The 20,296-nt window shown below is 39.4% G+C and overlaps 1 protein-coding gene across 1 annotated transcript; it reads right to left on the bottom strand.

Annotated features, from left to right (window-relative positions):
* Nucleotides 1-1,827: 1,827 nt before the first annotated feature.
* Nucleotides 1,828-18,810, bottom strand: c3a.1 (complement C3a, tandem duplicate 1). The gene is made up of 43 exons (XM_029499951.1): nt 18,684-18,810; nt 17,817-18,012; nt 17,492-17,654; nt 17,317-17,411; nt 17,010-17,098; nt 15,936-16,018; nt 15,771-15,858; nt 15,468-15,570; nt 14,854-14,974; nt 14,531-14,646; nt 14,245-14,391; nt 13,564-13,663; nt 13,384-13,478; nt 13,111-13,302; nt 12,780-12,935; nt 12,402-12,531; nt 11,938-12,012; nt 11,463-11,660; nt 11,260-11,368; nt 11,056-11,144; nt 10,801-10,940; nt 10,031-10,243; nt 9,120-9,183; nt 8,932-9,021; nt 8,600-8,806; nt 8,378-8,453; nt 8,096-8,255; nt 7,874-7,969; nt 6,794-6,944; nt 6,572-6,657; nt 5,942-6,019; nt 5,674-5,829; nt 5,500-5,562; nt 5,284-5,365; nt 5,111-5,159; nt 4,886-4,976; nt 4,704-4,793; nt 4,507-4,609; nt 4,243-4,332; nt 3,951-4,043; nt 3,785-3,868; nt 2,208-2,352; nt 1,828-1,969 (listed from the first exon to the last, which is right to left on the bottom strand). Exons 1-43 carry the CDS (start codon nt 18,758-18,760, stop codon nt 1,828-1,830), a joined length of 4,971 nt encoding a protein of 1,656 aa, XP_029355811.1. The 5' UTR covers nt 18,761-18,810.
* Nucleotides 18,811-20,296: the final 1,486 nt, after the last annotated feature.

Raw genomic sequence — 20,296 nt, 5'->3', positions numbered from 1 at the left:
CACTAATGGATACATACTCTTGTTTTTATTGACGTTGTCGCTCCTAACTCCCGTTCATGGCTGAGCGTTTGTCGAAACGCGCATTTGATAAAAGACCCGATTCACGTGACGTCCGACAACTTCCGTTTTGGAGCGAAGCAGCGTCTTCTCACTTCCGCTGTCTTCCGTGAGCGGTGTTTCCAAATGAAGGAGTGCACACAGTCTCTGCTCCTGCTCCTCACATTTCGTTTTGGGAGACGTCCGCCGCTCCAGCCTCCAGACCTGAAAAGGGAGACAGGTTCTTTACAGAACATTACCTGTTTGATTATGAAGGTAATTGCTTTGTCTTCTTGACGTTAGCGGAGATGCTAGGATAATGATAACATAACGTACAGGTGTTTTGATCATCTATTGTGTGCTTCTCGTTTATGTTGCTGTCGCAGCTTTATAAATATTAAACCGCTGCCATATAAACTATTCTATTCATTGTTTTTGGAACAGTGTTGACCGCGCTGTCACAGGTCTATTAGAGAAAAACAAGGATAAACATAATTGAATACTGATCTCATGTTCTTATGAGAATGACACTCTTTTTAGAATTAAATTACCCATTTAATGAATATTTTTTTTAAATCATCCAAAACTATGAGGTAGTGGTGAAGGCAAGCATCTTTTTTTTCTTTTTTTTTTTAAACAGCATTTCATTTTCAAAACAATCAGTTAACTTAACATTTACATACAGCCATTTACAGTACACAGGACCACAGCTCTACAGTCACTTGCAGTGAGATATTGTAGGATACAAAGACCTCGGACTCGTTTGTCCCTTTTGATATCAAGAGGTCCTTGGTAGTTCGACATCAGGCAACACATAGCCACAGCTGACTGGCTGATCCTACCATAGAGAGTGGAGCAAGCCCATTCCAAATGTGGTATCCCTTCACCCTGCATATGGCCTTCACCACTAAAATCCTCAGACGGCAATAGCCTGGGTCTTCCGAGTGCCTTCCTTGCTGAGCTGATAGGACTTCTTTAATGGAGGGATGATGAGTTTTACTTCCACCTCTGACAGCATCTTCTAGATCAGGAAACCCTTGTCAGCCGTTACATCATCCCCTGGCTGGAGTAGCTGTAGAAGCTGTGATTTCTTTATTTTAAGGTCTGAAACAGAGCCAGTGTACAGTGTAGAAACAAATGTGATAACACCACATGGAGCAACACCAGTCAGACCTTTTGAAGGTGGTGTTTTTGTAGCTTTAGAAGGTTTCCGACTGTAATAAGATGGAGAATGCCATTTCACAGCGGACCTCAGTGCAGTTTATGATGACTTGGAGATGAGGACAACAGAGCCTGAACTTGTCAGGCATCGTGGCCTGTACCTGCTCTCTTGTCATCCATGTTGGTAGTGATCCCAGAACCTTGTAGAGATAGTTGGTCCGTGTTAGGATACGGACGTGATTGCTGGACACGGACCAGCAATCACATATTGCTTAAGTAACAAAAATAAAAGCGTCTCTTTATAATTTGTATGCATAATTAGACATAGAATTTAGTTTTTGCCTCCGGAGAGCTAGTGCTTGACTCTGAGGTTGAGGGGCTCTCATACTTTTTTCATCAACACTGAAAATGTTAAAATTATATATTAAATATGAATGAGAACAATAATGGAAAATGTGTATGCATTTCAAAGTTACCCAGAAACAAATCTGCATGTCAGACACTAAGATTGAAACCAATACATTTTATTGAACATGGTTTAATAATGTAATCTTTATACTGTGTCTCATTGCAGTGATAGTTTTACATAACAGGTTGAAGTAAAATGAAACCAGTATGAAAAGTACTTTATCACTGGTCACATCCAAACAATGAATACTGCTCCACCATCCCCTGCAACCCTGCACATGTAAGTCTGTACTTATCAGATTGACACTCTGCCGGTGTGGGCCAATACTCTACCCAGGTTGTCTCACCGAGCACATACTGGTACCTGAGGACAACAGTGAAACACGCTGCTTTATCCAGAACACAATAATGTAAAAAATGTAAAACTCCTTCACATAAATATGTTAATACAATGACACTCTCAAATACACATAAACAACCATACAATGATTCACTGCTCTCCCTCTTGGAGAGCAGTGAAACTGTTAAATATTTTAAATAGAGACAATATTATGAGGTTACTACATGCACAACATACACATACCTGCCCACATAAAACTTACGTTTTCAATTTGTTGCTTCTGTGAATATCTTTGGATGAGCCCATAATCAGGTAGTCACTATTGGTTCTCAGATCTAAAGACTCTCTGCAGTGCGGATAACTGAGGAATGCTCGTCTTTGCCCCAGAGGAGCCACATCAAAACCTCCTGTTTTAAAATCCAGCAAAGTAAAGAGGAAATTTAAGAATAAAATGCAATAATAAAAGTATATAATATCCAAATAGATTGAATCGAGTACACCTGGACTTGTTTATATATCTGTAAAGATGTTTCGTCTCTCATCCAAGAGGCTTCATTAGTTTGTTCCTTTCTGACTATGCTCAGCTAGTCTAACTGGTTGGTGATGAAACTCAGTATTTAGTGTCCGTGGAGTCGTTATACAAGCTCTTGATGCCAATGGTTTGTTAGTGCTCTGATGTTTGGGATGACTGGCGTTAGGATGTTAGATTTGATTGAGAGTTATTGGTGCCATTAGTGGAAGACGTATTTTTAAAGGTAAGGCTTTTGAGTCTCCTGGATGTAGCTGAAACGACAGCATTGTAAGCAGGGGATAGTCAGTGTCACAGAACTCCTCTGTTGAGAGTTTTTCCAGTTTTACATAGATGGTTTCCTTCACCCCTCTCTCGAACCATCTATTTTCCTTTAAGTTTAGCTAGGCCACTGTGTATAGCCCTAGGAAGTTTGGCCTTCTGTTCAACCCTCCTTGCATTGAATGGCATACACCAGACTGCTTTTTTGAGTGTGTGGCACAGGGTCTTAGAGGTGAACCAGTTTCTGTCGGAGTGTGTCACTGGGTTTGAAGTACACTGGGAATGCGTTTTTCGTTGAAAATTCTCCTCAGTTTCTCAAAGACCACAGCAAAATATGTGGGATGACTAAGTTGTCTATGTATTCCTCTTTTCCTCATCACTGACCTGGTTGGTCTTTCTGGAATGTGTTTTAGTTTTTAGTCTTCCCTTGCGAACTTGATGTCCTTGTCCACTGAGTTGATGTGTTCACTAAAAGTTTGCACCTCTTATGTTCAAATTTTGACCTATATAACCCATATACCCATATAACCAGTGGCTCTGAGGTGTTCATCTGAAGGAGTTCAGGGCCCTGCGTTCTACCTCTTCCACGTTCACTACAACGGGAGATACTGATGAGCCCATTGCACAGACATGTCTTCGTCTCTAAAACTGGCCCTGAACTGGAAATATGAAGTGCCTCATTAGAGGTCCAGTAGTTGACAAATCTTATCTGGGCTAAGGTTGGGCCTATCGTGGAGGGTGCTGTCACATAGAAAACGCTGTCTGTACATATTTTGGACAGGGAGATAGTAAATAACATTAATGTTATATTCTCACATAATACCCATGGAATTATGTTAAATAGATAGATTTATTTTTTTCAATTTGCCCTATTTTCTTTGGAGCTGAGACTTGGATGAATGTCCAAATATCACTTGGAAGACAAGAAGCAATGAGGCAAAATACATAAAAAAAGAGAAGCAAAAAAGAACATATGTTATCTTCACCTCAGTGTCACTACATATGCTTGTTTGCTTGTTTTGATGTTTAAAAAGAATAAAAATACGCACCTTCTTTGATGGTCTCCAGTATTTCCATTTCATATACGTCAGTGCTGACTTTTGTGCCAAATGCTTTCACTTTCACTTTGTACACTGAGAACAGAAAAATTGGGGAATCATACCTCCCATTCTTTGAATTTCTGACATAATTACAGTACATTACTATATGTCTTACCAAAATCAATTTTGTTGGTTTGTGTACTCTCACAAGATTTTGCCAGGCGCTGTTCATTGCTTATTTTACCCATTTTCTGCATACTGCAGTTTTCTGCAAATATAGATGATGACCAAAGTAAAAGCACAACTATATGGATATAGAATATGGATATGTTGATGGGAGATTACACCCTTAATAATATCTGGTAAGCCAATTTCCACAGTTATCTCCTCTAATCTTAATATTTGATTGGTCCTCCTTGGAAGGATTTCACATGTTTTAAGTAAACAGATGAAATAGTCCTCATTACCTTCAGCACATGTGCATTCATCATCTGTACAGAGCCTCAGCAGCTCTCCAGCTCTTCTTTCTGGGTGGTAGAATTTTACACAGTGTGTCTCTGCAAAATAAAGGAAGCTATCAAAAAAGCTTGTTCACAAACTTCAATGCATCAGAATATATGGACATTAAACATTTAATAAAATGTCATGTCTGTCTATCAACACATCCACTGTATCTGCAGAAAATATTAAATCTTGACACTGAAGCTGAATATCTTAATTTTGAGACATACGGTCATAGTATTCATAGACAGACACAGCGGCTGGTTGTAAGACGCCCACTTTCATTTTCTGGTGAAGTCTAAAAGCGATCTCTTCTGGTTTTGTGTGAGAAACCTGTGGACAAATATAAAGTGAAGGTGTGATGAAGATACTTAACGAAGCGAATCAAAGAGAAAAAGGAAGGAACAAATAAAGACTGGTGCCTCACCTTGTCCAAGTAAATGATCAGTGATGCTCTCTCTGACAAGACTGTGTTCATCTCATATCTAGCAATAGTGCGGGCACGACCTTTGGACAACTTTGCACAAAACACACAAAATCAGACTTTCACAACTATAAAACATATTGTTTCTCACACTGACTGTGTGTGTTATCTGTTAATTCTCTTACCAAATTCAGATCATCCGTGTTAACAGTGAAGCCAGTCAGCAAGCCAATATCCAAGATTGACATGGCTGCATCATTGTTTTTGTCCTTATACCTGTACAGTAAATGGGCAGTACACAATTCATTTGATTAAAACAATAGGAGAAACAGAAACAGAGTGAGAAGTAATATTCTGTAAAAAGCAATGTTATCAGAACGCTTGTCATATTATTTGTTGATTGCACTTACAAAACATTTATTTTCAGTTTGTATATGTTCTCATCATCACCCACTTTATCTATGGGAGGGAGGGAGTATTATCATTAATACGGGAATAATGAACAAATCCAGTGTTTAATAAGGAAACAGAACAGACGTAACATAAATCATGCATAGAAAAGTAAACAGTGTCAATGACTGACCTGTGATGAGAGCTACTGACATATTGAACTTCTGACAGTCACTATCCTTCTCTGTTGGAATAGCATAATAGAGCGACACCATCTGTCACACAGAAAAAGAAATACAATAATGTGGACAGTTGCCGAAATAGTATTGTCCACACAAGGTTAAAAGGTTAAAGGTTAAAATACGCAACAGATGGACAGATGATATGAAGAACATAATATTTTATTTACTGTCACTGTTGCTTCTCCTGTGCCTGTGGCAGACACGGTCACATTTTGGTTTATGTCGTTGATCTGTGGGAATTTTTTATAAGCACATGCAAACGCACAACGATTATCAGAGGAAACAAAAATACAGGGGGCAAAAATGATAATTTTGATGGCTGATTGTGTGTGTATTCTCACTTTAGTGGTTCTGGTGGCATAATGGTTGTTCCTGTTGAAATTGTAACTGTCCGGCTTTGATCTGCCTGGTAACTGGATGGCCACATTCAGATTATACTCTGGTTCTCTGGCATTTGCCCAGTACTCTGCTACAGCTTGGTACACCATTATGGTAGCCTGGAGAGAAAAGAGCAATATAAAAAAAAATACTTAAGTGAGTACTACAACAACACATAATACTTTATCCCAGATTGGTAAAAAGCACAAATGCAGTTGGATATAGTGTTACCTGGGTTGATCCAAAGCCTCCGCCCACTTTCCTCTGTTTACTAAACCATCTCACAACAGGTCCGGCTTCTTCAAAGGCCTTTATTAATAGAGGGCAAGAAAAGGGTGAAACAATCCTAACTTCATATTTATGTTGATTCTTGTCATTGCATTGTGACAAGGAAAAGTAGGCAGTTCATCATTCAAAACAACAATCACTGCTACTGTGAAAAACAACTTAAACCTATGTAGCTGTAAGGAATCTGAAACATCTGTACTTATCTGCAGAAATAGGTTCCTGCTAGTCAGCATGACTTGAACTTGAGCTTGGAGAAGATGTGCCTTTTCACCCCCCATGTAGGGATGAAGTTAAAATTATCTGGAACAGGAATGTGTTCAAAAGCCCGATATAACTTGTATAACTTGTATCCTTCTGTGCGTTTTTGTCCTTCCAACCAATCAGTGGTCTTTGTGCGTTTACTATATTGTACTTCAGCGTGCCTTCAGGTAAAAACCTCCACGACAATTGCAACATATTCAGGTGAAGCCTATTTTTAAATTTGTACAAGGGGCTGATTCTGAGACAATGTTGTTTGTTTCTGTAGCGACTTGTGTGTCTCACACACACACACACACAGCGGGATGTGCTCACCTTTGCTTTGACCAGTGCAAGAAGAGCATAAGCTGTGGCCTCCAGTGTGTAAACATGTCCTTTAGGCACAGGCCAGTGAGACAACTCTATAAAAAACACAATTACAATAAAAAAAGAGGAAAGTAGACACTCGCATACGGGCTTTAAAGCGTGAAAGCCCAACTCATGAAGGCGTGTTAAGACCAATGCAGTTATTGAAGACTGAATTGGATCTTGCTGTACCTGCTGAAGCAAACCGGTAGAGGGTGGCTTGATTTAGTTTGTTTTCATTGGCCAGCGCGTATGACGTCATGGCAACAGCGTATGGATTGTTAATTTGTGGCAGACGGCCCTCAAGGAAGGCGATGGCTTTGTCTATACTGCTTGGCAATTTCTGGGCATCAGAAGAAAACATTGAAGAAGAAAGGAGGGATCTTGTGTAAATATGAGAGATAACAGTAATCATCATATTTATTATTGTTACAGGAAGTTTTGTTGCCTTGTTTTCAGGCCACTGCAATCAGGAAGTCATTATGATTGAATTAAATCGATCTCATGCCAGAGAGTTGTCTTAAGTTTTTACTTTTGAAATCCATCTCACTGTACAATTTCAGCTCATCATCCATGTCTGCTTAACTAGCTCTTGATTTACAATTGAATGTCATTTCAGAGGAATATCATCAACTACCAGCATAAACTTTATATGTACCTCATGGCAATGACATCTGCTGTAATATTATATACGTATTATACATATTATATATGTAATGCAGCGAGGGGAAGCCCTGTTTGGACTAAGCTCTGTTCTGGTGGTTAGCCTTTTTCTCTTGGGTTACTTAAAAATCGCTATTTGCTTGCTAGTTACTTGAAGCCATTTCTGAGTGTTCTGAATATCTGGACAAACACAACAGGTGACCTGGCTCGAAGTAAATACGTTTGTCTCACTATTTTATAGTGGGCAGTGGCAATACACTTATTAACAAACTCCCAGCACTAATATAATATTGTTTAACTACAGTTTACAAAACCTGACACTGACAAGAAATGCAAGACTGCTTTGTTGTTCATAAATAGCATATATAGGTCATACACAATGGCAAATCGCTTTTTTATTGGCTGTGTGCCTCAATAGCTCTGTTTAGCTTGTTATTGTTGGCAAGCACATAAATAAAAAAGTAAAAGGCCAATGTTTGGCAGAAGCGGATCATCTTGGCAACGCACACATGCTTGTCATAAGCCCAGTGTTGCAGCCGACTCATGTGCACAGGCAGGGAGTGCATTCTCTGTGTCAGAGAAAACAGTGCAGGTAGCTGAGGTACTTACAGGCAGAGTGGGAGTGCATATTGTGCGTGATTCCTGCAAGGCGATGAGGCAGAAGGCTGTCATGGAAGCATCTGAATCTGTACCTCGCACATCTCCCTAAACACATACACACATACAACCACGTTTATATTCAAGGAAATTAGCCAATGGAATGTGTTTGCTCTTCATTATAATTTTTTTTTTTTTTTCCAGTATTAAGTAGAACAGGATCAGGACACGCACAATCATCTCTCCGTGGATCATACTTCCAACTTCTCTAAATTGGCCAGTAGGTAGCTGGGTTTGCTCGATCAGGAAATTGATAGCTTCACAGATTATGTTGCGTGGCACTGCCACCAAATTGCTGGCCATGGAAAACACCTTGGCAACATAAGCTGTCAACCTAAAGAAGAGAAGGCGTACTAGTTTACGACTTAAGTTATGAGTAAATGAAATAGAGTACAACCATATTTCCATTGTTAGATTGCATTTATGTATTAGCTCACGAATGTTGAGACGCCTCACCAAGTGCAACTCGATCGTTTGGGAAAGGCGGAAAAAGACCCATCATTTTTACGGTAAGCAAGTTCGTTCCGGTAGCCTGGATAGAAGCAAAACAACCTTTTTAATGGCTGGCATTCATTCATTAATTGAAAACCTGTTTGATTAGTGAGCTCTGCATATACATGCATAGATATATAGCCGTTGTTTTTTTCGGGCACATGTAATTCATCTGTGTCAGCCTACCAGTCTTGATGTGTTTGAGGGCTTCATCACGTTTCTGAAAGCCTACAGACTCCCACTGCGAAGTTTTGTCCAGATACACAGTTGCAATAACAGGCAGCGTCATGTGGTACATGTTCTGCTCTCCACATCCGGCTGGCTGGTAGATCAGACTGCCCATGGAAGTCCCGCTGATGGCATTCTCCACCAGTACACCGACTTGTTCCCTGCCTGCATGTACAGACATAAATCAGCAGGAAGGGACAACAAAACATGAGAACTACATTTATCTACAACAATGCAGAGTAACTTTGGACATGTCACATACCATGTCCCAATATAACATTACATCTCACCTGTAACAGAGATTTGTGTGCTTGTAGGTGTGTTTGGAACCAAATCACTCTCTTCAATTCCACTGTTGAGAATTACTTCTTGTTTACCACCTAAAGAGAGAAACAGAGTGCAAGTCGGAGGATCAAGACATACAAACATAATATTACTAAATTACTGTACAATCTAGTGATGTAATTGGTAAAATCACCTTTGCCTTTTTTTCTGGGGTCTAAAGTTACAATTTGTGGAGATTTAACCAGTACACCTTCAGGCTGGAAAAACAAGAAAGGAAATTGTGATAAAATTACTACAAATTTGACCAATATTGAAGTGTTTATACCAGTGTGCAAAAAAATACTGTGGTGTTTTTTATTCAAATTTTATATCCCTCTAGATGTTTTCCTTTTACCTGTTCATTGGGAAAAGGCTGTTACATTTTTATCAGAGCTAGGCATATGAGATGTTTGCTTCCCTATACTGATTCTGTTTGTCTTCAATCAACAGGGATCAGTAACTACAGATGTAGGACAGTTACTGATTGTTATTTTTCATCGTCACTGACAACTGTAGATACATATGTATAAGATATTTGTAATATAAAAGGTTCTGCATGCCACGGAGCCTTTGTTTCAATGTCTTTCTGATGGTAGTAGATAGTGGATACATTAATATGATCTACAAATACAGGTTAAAACTTTTTATATCATACACTACATGGCAAATAAGGAGTAATATTAGTGCTCTTTTAATCATGGCCACAATAATTCCTTAGTCTTAAAATAAGATAATTATTTAGAGTGGCTTTGTAAACCACAATACTCCTTTCAACACTGAAATTTTAAAGTAATCTGTGACAGCAGTAGCTAGAGATCGGAAAACAGGAATCAACAACATATTTTCCCATTAATTCTGGAGCATTCGTGAAATATGTGGGTTTGATTTAAGCCAGTGGCTACATTGAAAATCTCAGATCCAATCCATCCAGTTCCAAATTTACCCTGACCACTTTTTTTTTTGCAGATTTAATATTTTACTAAACCATAGTATATATATATATATATATATATATATATATATATATATATTTAAAAATGGCACCACAGAGTAAGTCTCTCTTACCACCACCCGCAGCATCTTCATGACTCCATCATTGTATGACATGTCTTTAACTGTTGCTTTGACCTCGATGCGGAATTGACCTTCCTTCATGGGAATAATGATGAAGGGTACAGATCGGGAGCTGTCTGCGGCAATTCTGACCTCCTGACGAAACTTTGTACGTTTTGAAGCTGAACTGCACACATGCTCTTCTTCAAGTAGCTCCACACGCACCTTAGAAAAAGGCGACAAAACAGGAAAAAGAGAGTGAACTATATGTAGTAGAATCTTTCAGATGAGGTGAGGCTACAACGGGGAGTACTATTTTACAAATTTGTGACCTGATTTGCCTTTTACAACATGGTGGATGTTTTCATGGTGTGAAGTGTTACGCAGAGAATTTGTAAATAACTCCCTTTATTTTCCACAATTTCATGTATGCTTATTCATTAACCTTAAAAATAATAACAATATTATTTCAATGTTAAATAGGGTTGTGTGAATTAGAATATAATTAATAAGGATCATAGTCATTAGTTTTATTTCTGGTTTTTACAGTTTTCATTCTTTCCCAGAGGATTAACAATGAGACAGTGGACTATAAATGTTGCACTAAGGTTTCCCCAACTCTCGGACCCACTATCACATGATCACTAAATATAATAATCACAGATTAGAGTGAGAATCTGTGAAAAATTTACAGTGATTTTCATCTCCAAACAATTGGGAGAGATATCATGGTATTGTTGACTATTTGCCTAAAACGCCAGAGCAAAATACCACAGACTTACAGTGACACGTTCAGGGCTGTAATTGTGGAGGATTGCCTTAATTTCCAGCTGCTCTCCACGGACAGCAGAGTAGGGCAGTCTGAGATCAATAAAGAATGTTTTGCGGACAATTACTTCGAATGGATCACTAACACAGATTCCTTAAAGATGAGAGAGATAAAACAGAAAGGAGCAAGTGATGAGTCAGAGTAAAGAAATCAGTGTAACGATAAGTTCAGGCACATCAACCTAAAACACCGGACTTTGTGTCCTCACCGTGGGTTCTTGAAAGACTAATGCCAGTGAACTGCCAGGTTGTGATTGAGTCTTGCAAAGGAACATTTTTCACCAGTGTTGTGGATGCACTGCAATATATAGAGGCGGTCAGGCTTAAAGAGGTAAAGGGAAGCTTGAAATTTTAGTATCGTCATACATGAAATGAGCTTTTTTGTCTTAGTGTCTATATTTCTATTAACTCACCATTGATCGCAAGCAGGCAGTTTGATATCTGACCACAGCCAACTTTCTGGGAAGTTGGTGCGAGATACAATGTCATTGCTGTCCATGTAACTGTTGTCATCAGCTTCACCTGAAGTGGCATTAAATAGTTTGTATTATTATACCACTCTGACCACTCTGGGCTTTTGCTCGTATAGTCCCCTGTCCCTGCCCCTGTCCCTTACTGCGAGCCAGTTGGAGCTCTTCTTCATTATTCTCAGCCCGCTGCGTTTGCATCCTTTCACAGCAGAACAGGAAGGCGTCGACACAAGATGCACCATCTGAGATGTATTCACTGCGCCTTTGACAGCTGTATGAAAGAGGAGTTTGCTTCATGCCTTCCAAACAACAGTCACGTTGTAGTTCTTCTGTGTATCTGCTCACTGGGAGGAAAGAGATTTGTAGAGTAGAAACAGATTTAAGATGCCATGCAGTTCAAGATGAAGGCTGAACTGGAAAGTTACATTGAAAACACTTAAAAATACAGAAAAAGAGAGATTACATAAATCTCAGTATTTGTTGGGTTAGTTTCTTCTGTACTGTTTTACCCTGTGAATGAGAAACCAACAAATCATAAAGTAAAAAGAGCTTCATCTTATTGGCTTCCTCCCACCAATACATAGACATAAACTACTGGTAGTTTCAAACTGAAATACTTACACAAACTGGTTGTGACATTCATTATAGCCGTGGCTCGCCTCTTCCTGTTCACAGCCTGCGTGGCACATTGTGGTTCTGGAAACAAGAAATATATTTTTAACATGCTAAAAGTTTGACCAATACGTTACTTTTGCACGGTATAAATAGTATAATTGGTCTTTCTTTTTAGACCTCAAGGTTTAGAAGAATTATTTTCTTGAAACTCTTTATCTTCATGGTGGGAAAACTCATAAGAAAAGCCAAAAAAAAAAAAAAAAAAATTTATTAATTAATTTGGGTGAAAATCTTTTGAGATGCCAAATGGATAATAACGGCTCCTGGATTATAAACAGGAGAATTGCAAATGTCTACACCTATCTCTCTCAGATAAAGAATTCTTTGATCTTGTACTTGTCGGTTGCAGGAAAGTAGTCTAGCAGGAGAAAGGAAAACAGGGAGGAGACATGATATTAACGTGGTGCTACCTTGCCTGTAGGTAGTCCCAGAAGCAGTGCTGGACTCGAGCAATAGTCCAGCATCAAAGAACACACCCATACCATCAGCCCCACCTCCTGGTGTGCAGCCTGTGTCGTATTTCTCTACAATGTCCCAGATCTGTTGTGTGGAAGTCATTCACAGAAAAAAAAAATCCAAAATATTCAGCTCTGCTATGTAAAAAAAAACAAAAAAACAACACTCACTTTTAAACTCTTATTACAAGGGAACCTACTAAGACCTGGCTTTACAGTATGACTTAATGGACAGTGCCTTCTTTTGATGGTCCACAATGCATGTGTATACAGGAGGTCCATTTATAAGTAGGGCATTGATGAATATCGGAAAACAAGGATTAAAGAACTTGCCTTCTTCTGAGTGAGACGGTGCTTGTTGTTGAGAACATAGACTCCTTTGTCAACTGCCACTAGTCCCACCGTGGCCCCTGGATCTCCAGTGACTTTTAGACTGAACATCTTACGAGGCTCATATGATGGAAAAGGTCTTGACGATTCCAACTTCAGCTGAATGTTATTGGAAGGGCAATGAATGAAACACAATGTTTTGTGCTAAGTACATGATTTGATAAATAGCAAATAAGAATCTATCCTAGAAATTCAGCACTAAAGTTTCTTTCTTTGAGTCCCCCGTTTGTTCACTTTATTGGCTTAACACCATTAAACAAGTGTTGTGTCTCACCGAGCCCATGCAGGAGTCCTTGACATCCACCCAAACGGAGTCTGATACAACTTCATTGCTACTTGTATGGTAGTAGGCGATGATTCGGAACGATGGCAGCATTTCTTTGGTGATTGTTACTATCAAAGAAATCAGCACTTGGCCTTTTTTCCTGTAACGGCCATGTTTCACAAGTTGGCCTTTGCTCATAATCTACAGACACAGACATGGGCCCATTACATCGGTACTGAAATGCATGAAACATAAAATGATATAAAAGAAAACATATTTCACCAGGTATGTGATGTCATTTTCCACATTTGTCTGCCTATTGAGGTTGAGGTTGATTTTCATATTGTCCCCTAATTCAAGTTGTGCTGTATCCACACCTGCAAAATTTACATTTTATAGTGAGACACTGAAAATATCTTGTTCATGGTACATACCTCATTTTCCCATCTAGTGTTACTTTACCTATATGGATGTAGTTATTGCTTTTAGACTGATAGGCGGTAGCAGTCATTCTGGCTTCTGCTTGTCTTTCAGGTGAAATTCTAGGATCACTGGTCTTTGCCTGAAATGAGAGACAAGCATGTAAGCAAAAGTTACAGGTAAAAGTCATGTTTGGGTTCATGTCGCCAAAACTAATTTGTCACCACTCCTTGCATTTCATGTCATCAAACAGTTTTGGCCAGTGCATCTAGTTTGTGCATAAGTCAAATCATTTTTCCAATAATTCTATTCTATACTATTTTGCGTGTAATTGGTCAAAAGTTGATAAAAAGTTTTCTGGAAAATGTTTGAAAAGGTCCAGAGCAGATGTTCAGAAACTCCAAGCATAGTTTCAAAGTTCCATCCGGTGGAACTGTAAAATGATTTACAAGCTCACTGTATTAGTTCTGTTAGGGGAATGAACCAAAATTCCATTCACCCATTTAAGGCCACACAAAGCATCTTACGCAAATTATAATTTGGTTTTCCTCCTTCTCGGGCAAACACTGGGTAACATATTGTGTTGCAACATTTTATTATTATTATCTTTATTGAGGAACTATATACCTTTGTACGTTCTGTAAATACTTTTTGATACAATTGTTTGTTTTTTTTAAAACCCACTGAAAAAACAAACAAACAAACAAACAAAAAAACACTCACGGTTATTGTTAAAGCCTTGACTGAGGCCACTGTGTTTATGGTAACCTTTGCTAAGCCATTGGCTGTGGTAACACCTCTAACACCACCTGGCTCCACCAACACTGCAATACCATCTGCTGGAGAACTATCTGGGTTCATAACTTCAACCTGTAATCAAAGAATAACAGCTGAGCAATCAGAAAACATCTCGTTGCCAAAGATAGTAATAATCATAATGATAATTAAAAGTTAAGAAGTATATCTATTCTAGCTGACTTTTGCACAGTTGTAAATCTAAATACATTACCATGATATCGAAGGACATTCCGGGTTTGAAAAATTTGGGTGTTCTCTTGAAGTGGATGGTATAAGGTGATGTCACAATCTTGATACCCTTCATCTCTGCCTCCACCATTTCAGCACCTGTGGGTTAACACACAAACACATGCACATGTGGTATACATTTGTTAACTCGCTCATAAAAAGTTGAATAAAAACATTTAGATGGTTTTGACATTAATGTAAGTAAGTCATTACATCGAATAAAACCTTTGAGGAGCTGCGTCATTACACATCCAGTCTGATCAAACGTCCTGAACAGTTTCGAACATGTTTTTCTGTTTTTCTTACCATTTTCTGTCAACACGCTGACAGCTACGTATATGGAAGCCCCCACCAGGTTGTTCATATTTTTGAAGGTATCCGTGATGTGTGTTCTTTTGAGTGCAACCACTCCCTCACCGTCCTCGATCTAATATGATAAAATACAGTTATATTATATGCTATATCCTAAAATATATCATTTTAGCACAGAAACTCAAGTGACTTAATTCTAATCTTAATTTAGCCCTGCATATTTATCTCTGGTGAAAAACACATGTGAGATATGTATGAGATAGAATGCCACACATTAAATTATTGAATACTGCGCTTATGGAAAAAGTTTTAGTCTTGTAGCTAAATATTTAATTATTTCGTTTTTTCCATGTGTAAGAGAATATAGAAGTCATTTTTGGAATTATATTTCCGGGTTCTGTAAATCCTTGACTCATTGCGATTTTATGTGCTTAAAAAAGTCCGTATTCCCTATTTTCACAACATTGCAGCTGCCCCTCGTCTGTGTCACTATGTCACATATAATTTTATTAAGATTATCTGCAGAATTATCAGACAGGTTTAATATAAAAATGTTTGGTGAAGTTGTCTGTAGAAGTGTAAAAAGTACTGCGCCTATCTGCACTCACCGACACCCTCTGGAGGGAGCTGGGCAAACCCCTCTTTTGACCCTCATGCACAACGCCAAATACCACGTAAGCTGTCCCGTCGACCTCCTCGCCAAACAGATACCTAAAATCGCAAGACACGGATGCGTTATAATCCACATTCATCTAAAATGGGACCGTTCAACATGGCATGGTCAGACTGTAACAATTACAACAAATGATCAACAGTATAAAACCACAAGAACATATAAGCTGGATTTATTTTTTCCTTAGATAACTGTGCCGATCAAACCAGCTCTCTAAAGCCACAAAAACTTGACATACGTAGCTCTGATGTTGATGGTGAGGTCTGGACTGTCCACGTAGAAGAAGGAGCTTGAAGAGCTCAGTTTCACCTCAAAACTAGGAAGCACTGAAAAATAGTATGCATTTTATTGTGCACCCAACATCAAGTAAAAAGTAAATAACAGACTAAAACATTTCACTTACCGTATTCTTTGACCTCAAACTCTGCAGAAAAGCTCTCCTGTGGGTTGCTGTGGAACTTTGCTACCAATTTCCAAAGTCCAGTACTACATAAACACATACACGCAAGAACAAAATTGTCACTAATTAACAAAACAAATTGACTAAAACTGTTTTAAATATAGATTTAATACACTGAGTCTCTCAATGTTTTGTTATTTGTCCGTCCATTTTAAATTTATGTTCAGGACAGTTCGCCAGTTCATCACAGGGCCAACACACAGAGACAGACAGAGACCAACAAGCGAGGAAACCCACGCAGGCATGGGGAGGACATGCAAACTCCACACAGAAAGCCCCCAGGCAGGGAACTGAATCTACAATTTTCTTATTGTGGTCAACAGCTTTAACCACTACACTGCCGTGACCAACCCAATAACAACATGACAAAATTGATCCCGCCTATGCATCAAGGGTGTGGAAATCAATGGCAGCCACTTAGCTTAGTTTAGCACAAAGACTAAATCAAATATAGTGGATTATCAAATATATTGCGTATTTCCTTAACTGACAGTTTACAAAGCATGGGGTTAGGACTTGGGCTATTTCTTCATCTTCACCCTAACCCTAACCCATCATCAGCAAACAAAGTTACCATGCATGCACTTTGATATTTGGTACAATGTAGGTTGTGATGCCTGGTGACAAAATGATATGTCAGGGCAATGTCTAATTGCAACCCAACATGAATTACACATCCTCAAAACATAATTTCAACTAGCCAATGGTGGTGCTTCATCATCAACCTGACTTTAATTTGCAATGAAAATCAATGAAAATCAAATCAAATGTCTGTTCAGTGCCATTTAAGTCAAAGGTTCATTCGCACAACTCCACATACAGGTTGTTCTGTATAACTTGAGCCTGTGTTGGACATGAATATTAGCAGTCAAGTAACAGGCAGTATTAACTTCATAATATATTAAATTACACCTGGAATATACAAGAAACTTGTTACAGAGTCCTCTGTAAAATATAAAATCATTGAACAGAAAACAGAATGTATAAAAATGTAAACTAATTAAAATAAATGCTCACCTGACAATTTCACCGAGTTTGTAATCTCCTGTATGAATTCCCGATCTGAGAGAGACAGTATCAAGAGGCATAATGATGCCTTCAGGAGTCTAAAAACAAACAACATTACCGCTTTTAACAGTGAGCCTTGCTGCTATTCTGCCAATCCACAACAGACTTTTCAACAAATCGTTTTTCTCTATGAATCTGATCAGGTCTTTGATTGAAAGCTGAACTCACCACACATTTAATCTGGCAGTGAAAGGGAATTAACCCAAACAGGGAAAAGCATCTGCTATCCAGTTAATGTTACTTTTCATTTTCATACCACAATCTCGACATCAATGGTGGCATCAATTCTTGCTTCATCATTCCTCTCCACAGGCTCCATGCCGGGTGTCAGTGCAAACATCCTGTAAAGAACTGAAGAGGACAGGAGAGGAGGATGTGGGCCACATCAGTTTAGTTTATGCTACATATATTCATCTGCAGAGATGACTCACCTCTACTGTTGGGGGTGTAGAGGGTCTTGTCAGTCTGGATGAAGATGTAGCCGGACTGGAAGGACACTAAAACAGCCTTCTCCAGTATGCGACCAGGAAAATGAGCTTGCAGGTAGATGTACTGCTTGATTTTTGTATCCTTGCTGAAGTCTGCTGCAGGGATCTGAATCCAGAGAGGGGAGCAGTGTATGTGTATATATGTATGTGTGTGTTGTTTTTTTTTTTATGTGTTTATGGGTGTGTGCATGGTGAACAATTTTGCACTTTAGATAGATAGTTTGAGAGCATGACAGAAAATGAAGCCGAGGCGATAACAGCAGTTTACCGTTATGTCTGCAAGTCCCTGGAAGTGATTTGCACTTGTGAGGGTCAGAGATTTGGTCACCAGCTGTCTGCTTTTGGTTGGATGGTTCATCACAACAATTTGAACCTGCTTGTCGCCTCCACTGCAGTCTTGACACTCCACAAAGACATTTTCTGCTGTTCCTACACGGAACAAGTTGGGGGCGGACATCAGCTCCCTGCAGAGCAGTAGGAAGAGAGAGAGACTGGGTTTATTTACTGACAGACGTGTTTTTTACTATATACTTTTTAAGCAATTTAAACCGCTCACTGCGTATAATAATAATACTTAATACTGATTTTTAAAGTGATTTATTTATTCTTTTTATTCTTGGCGGATGACCTTCATGATTTCTGCTCGTTACCCCTCCTCACAGGAAAGGAAGAGGTGAAAAGTCTATCAAAGCAAAAATAAATCTTTTATTTCTTCTGATAAATTTTTTTAATTTATCAAATTACATTGAAAAATAGTTTAGTTGAAATGTGGCCCATCTGTTTCAGCATGAACTTTAAACACAGCACTTGCTCTTTTGATTGTCTTGACAACAATCCAGCACTGACTCAATGTAACATTTCATCATGACTCTGTTTGCGCTGTTTATCATGTCTGGTTCAACACATCAATGCATAGACTCACTGGCATCAGTTCATAGACCACAATACTTTGACTAATGTGATATAAACCGTATTATGCGAGCTACAAGTGACATGCTGCAAAATTAACCTAATCCATACCCTTAAATTAGTCAGAATAGCAGAGTGCCCCTGATATTTCTCATTCTATATTTTCGCTGTGTGTGAATTCATCGACATGCAATGGTAGTGTATAAAGGTATGCTGATCTACTCACAGTGGAGATCCATCGACTTGAGAAGTCAGGGAGGCAAAGGCCAGTGAGGCCAGAAGCCACAGCTGTGTCCAACCCATCTTCCTACCACCCTGTGCTGGTGTCAGTGTAGACTATTGCTACGCTTTTATCCTTTCCTCCTCCTCCTCCCTCTGCTGTCATCCTTTTAAAGGGGAGTCTGTCCACTTAACAAATAAAAGACAAGTGATTTCCCAGCAGCAGTTGAGAAATCGTCTCTTTCTGATAAATGTTATATTTGCTCTGAGGAAAAGAATAAACAGTAGATAATCAATGATTCACATTGACCATATTCTGTGATTCTGTTAGGTTGCAGTTTTTATCTTGTTTTATGGGAAACTGAGAATAATGTTTAGTTTCGTTACCTCTTTTTGGGGAGATTTTCAGATGTACAAAAGCTTCAGTCGCTCCTTAATGTACATCTGCATGTTTTTGCTTGCATTTTCATTGCATTTTCTTTCCTCCTGCTCTCGTTCTCTATTGTCTCCTTTTTCTTTTTCTTTTTCTGCTTTCTTTCCCCCTCTCCCTCTGTCCCCTTTATCTGTCTCTCTCTTTCTCCCTCTCCTTTCCCATCTATCTCTCTCTCTCTCTCAAGCCAAAACAGTCTCAGCCTACTGAGACGCATGGCTACCTGTCCTGAGTCTGGCTCTGTCCCAAGTTTCTGCTTCTTAAAGGATGTTTTTCCCACCACTGTTGCTCATGGAAGAATATGTTGGGTCTCTTCAAGGAGTTTAAAGTAGATCTGCTCTATTTAAAATACCTTGATGTGACTAAATAAGCATATTTGATTTGATTTGAAGACAATCTGTCATCGTATTATTATGTTGCACTACAGTAACATGCAGTAACAGGAGGAGCGAAGTTACTATTTCTTTTTGAATCCAGGTGGCTCCCGGTGGTCAGAGCTGGTCAAAGCAAAGGTGAGCACATCCCGCTGTGTGTGTGTGTGTGTGTGTGTGTGCATGTGTGTGTGTGTGAGAGAGAGAGAGAGAGACTGTCATGTCTCTGTAGAAACATACAACTGAGCAGTGGAAACAACATTCTGTCAGAATCAGCCCCTTATACAAATTGCGGTTGCCACACAATAAGAAGGTTGTGGGTTTGATTCCTGGCCCGGGGCCTTTTTGTGCAGAGTTTGTGTAGTGTTGTGAACTCCGGTTTCCTCTCACCGTCCAAAGGCACCATGTTTGGGTTAACTGGTGACTCTAAATTGTCCGTAGGTCTGAGTGTGAGTGTGAGTGGTTGTTGGTCTCTGCTGTTTTCGTGTGTTGGCCCTGTGATGGGCCGCTGACCTGTCCGGTGTGACCCCGCCCTCTCCCTGTGTGAGCTGGGATTGGCTCCAACACCCCTCGTGACCCGGAAACGGATAAGCGGTTGAAGATGAATGAAAAAAAAAAAAGTCAGCTGTTTGCAATTGTAATTGGTGCAGATGGAACACGTGACCAGGCTCATTTGCATTGGACCGACCAGGTGTGGCCGGCAGGTGCTCCGGGACAGGAGCAGTCTCCGCCGCGTCGCCCCCCTGACTGCCGGATTATGACTGCTGTCGGGCTCCCGCAGCCGCTCATCTCACCTGGACTCTCCGCAGCCGACAGGTA

Source organism: Echeneis naucrates, chromosome 1 (genome assembly GCF_900963305.1).
Source record: "Echeneis naucrates chromosome 1, fEcheNa1.1, whole genome shotgun sequence".
Classification (NCBI taxonomy): domain Eukaryota; kingdom Metazoa; phylum Chordata; class Actinopteri; order Carangiformes; family Echeneidae; genus Echeneis; species Echeneis naucrates.
This window is presented reverse-complemented; position numbering and strand designations above follow the sequence as displayed.

Bases quoted from the DNA above. Each gene is read 5' to 3' on its own strand.
- c3a.1 (XM_029499951.1), bottom strand. From the start codon at position 18,760: ATGGGTTGGACACAGCTGTGGCTTCTGGCCTCACTGGCCTTTGCCTCC. The intron at 6,945-7,873 runs GTAAGTACCTCA...TCTGATGCCCAG, and splicing joins TATGCACTCCCACTCTGCCT to AAATTGCCAAGCAGTATAGA. The intron at 4,977-5,110 runs GTAAGTGCAATC...TTTACTGTACAG, and splicing joins AAACTGAAAATAAATGTTTT to GTATAAGGACAAAAACAATG.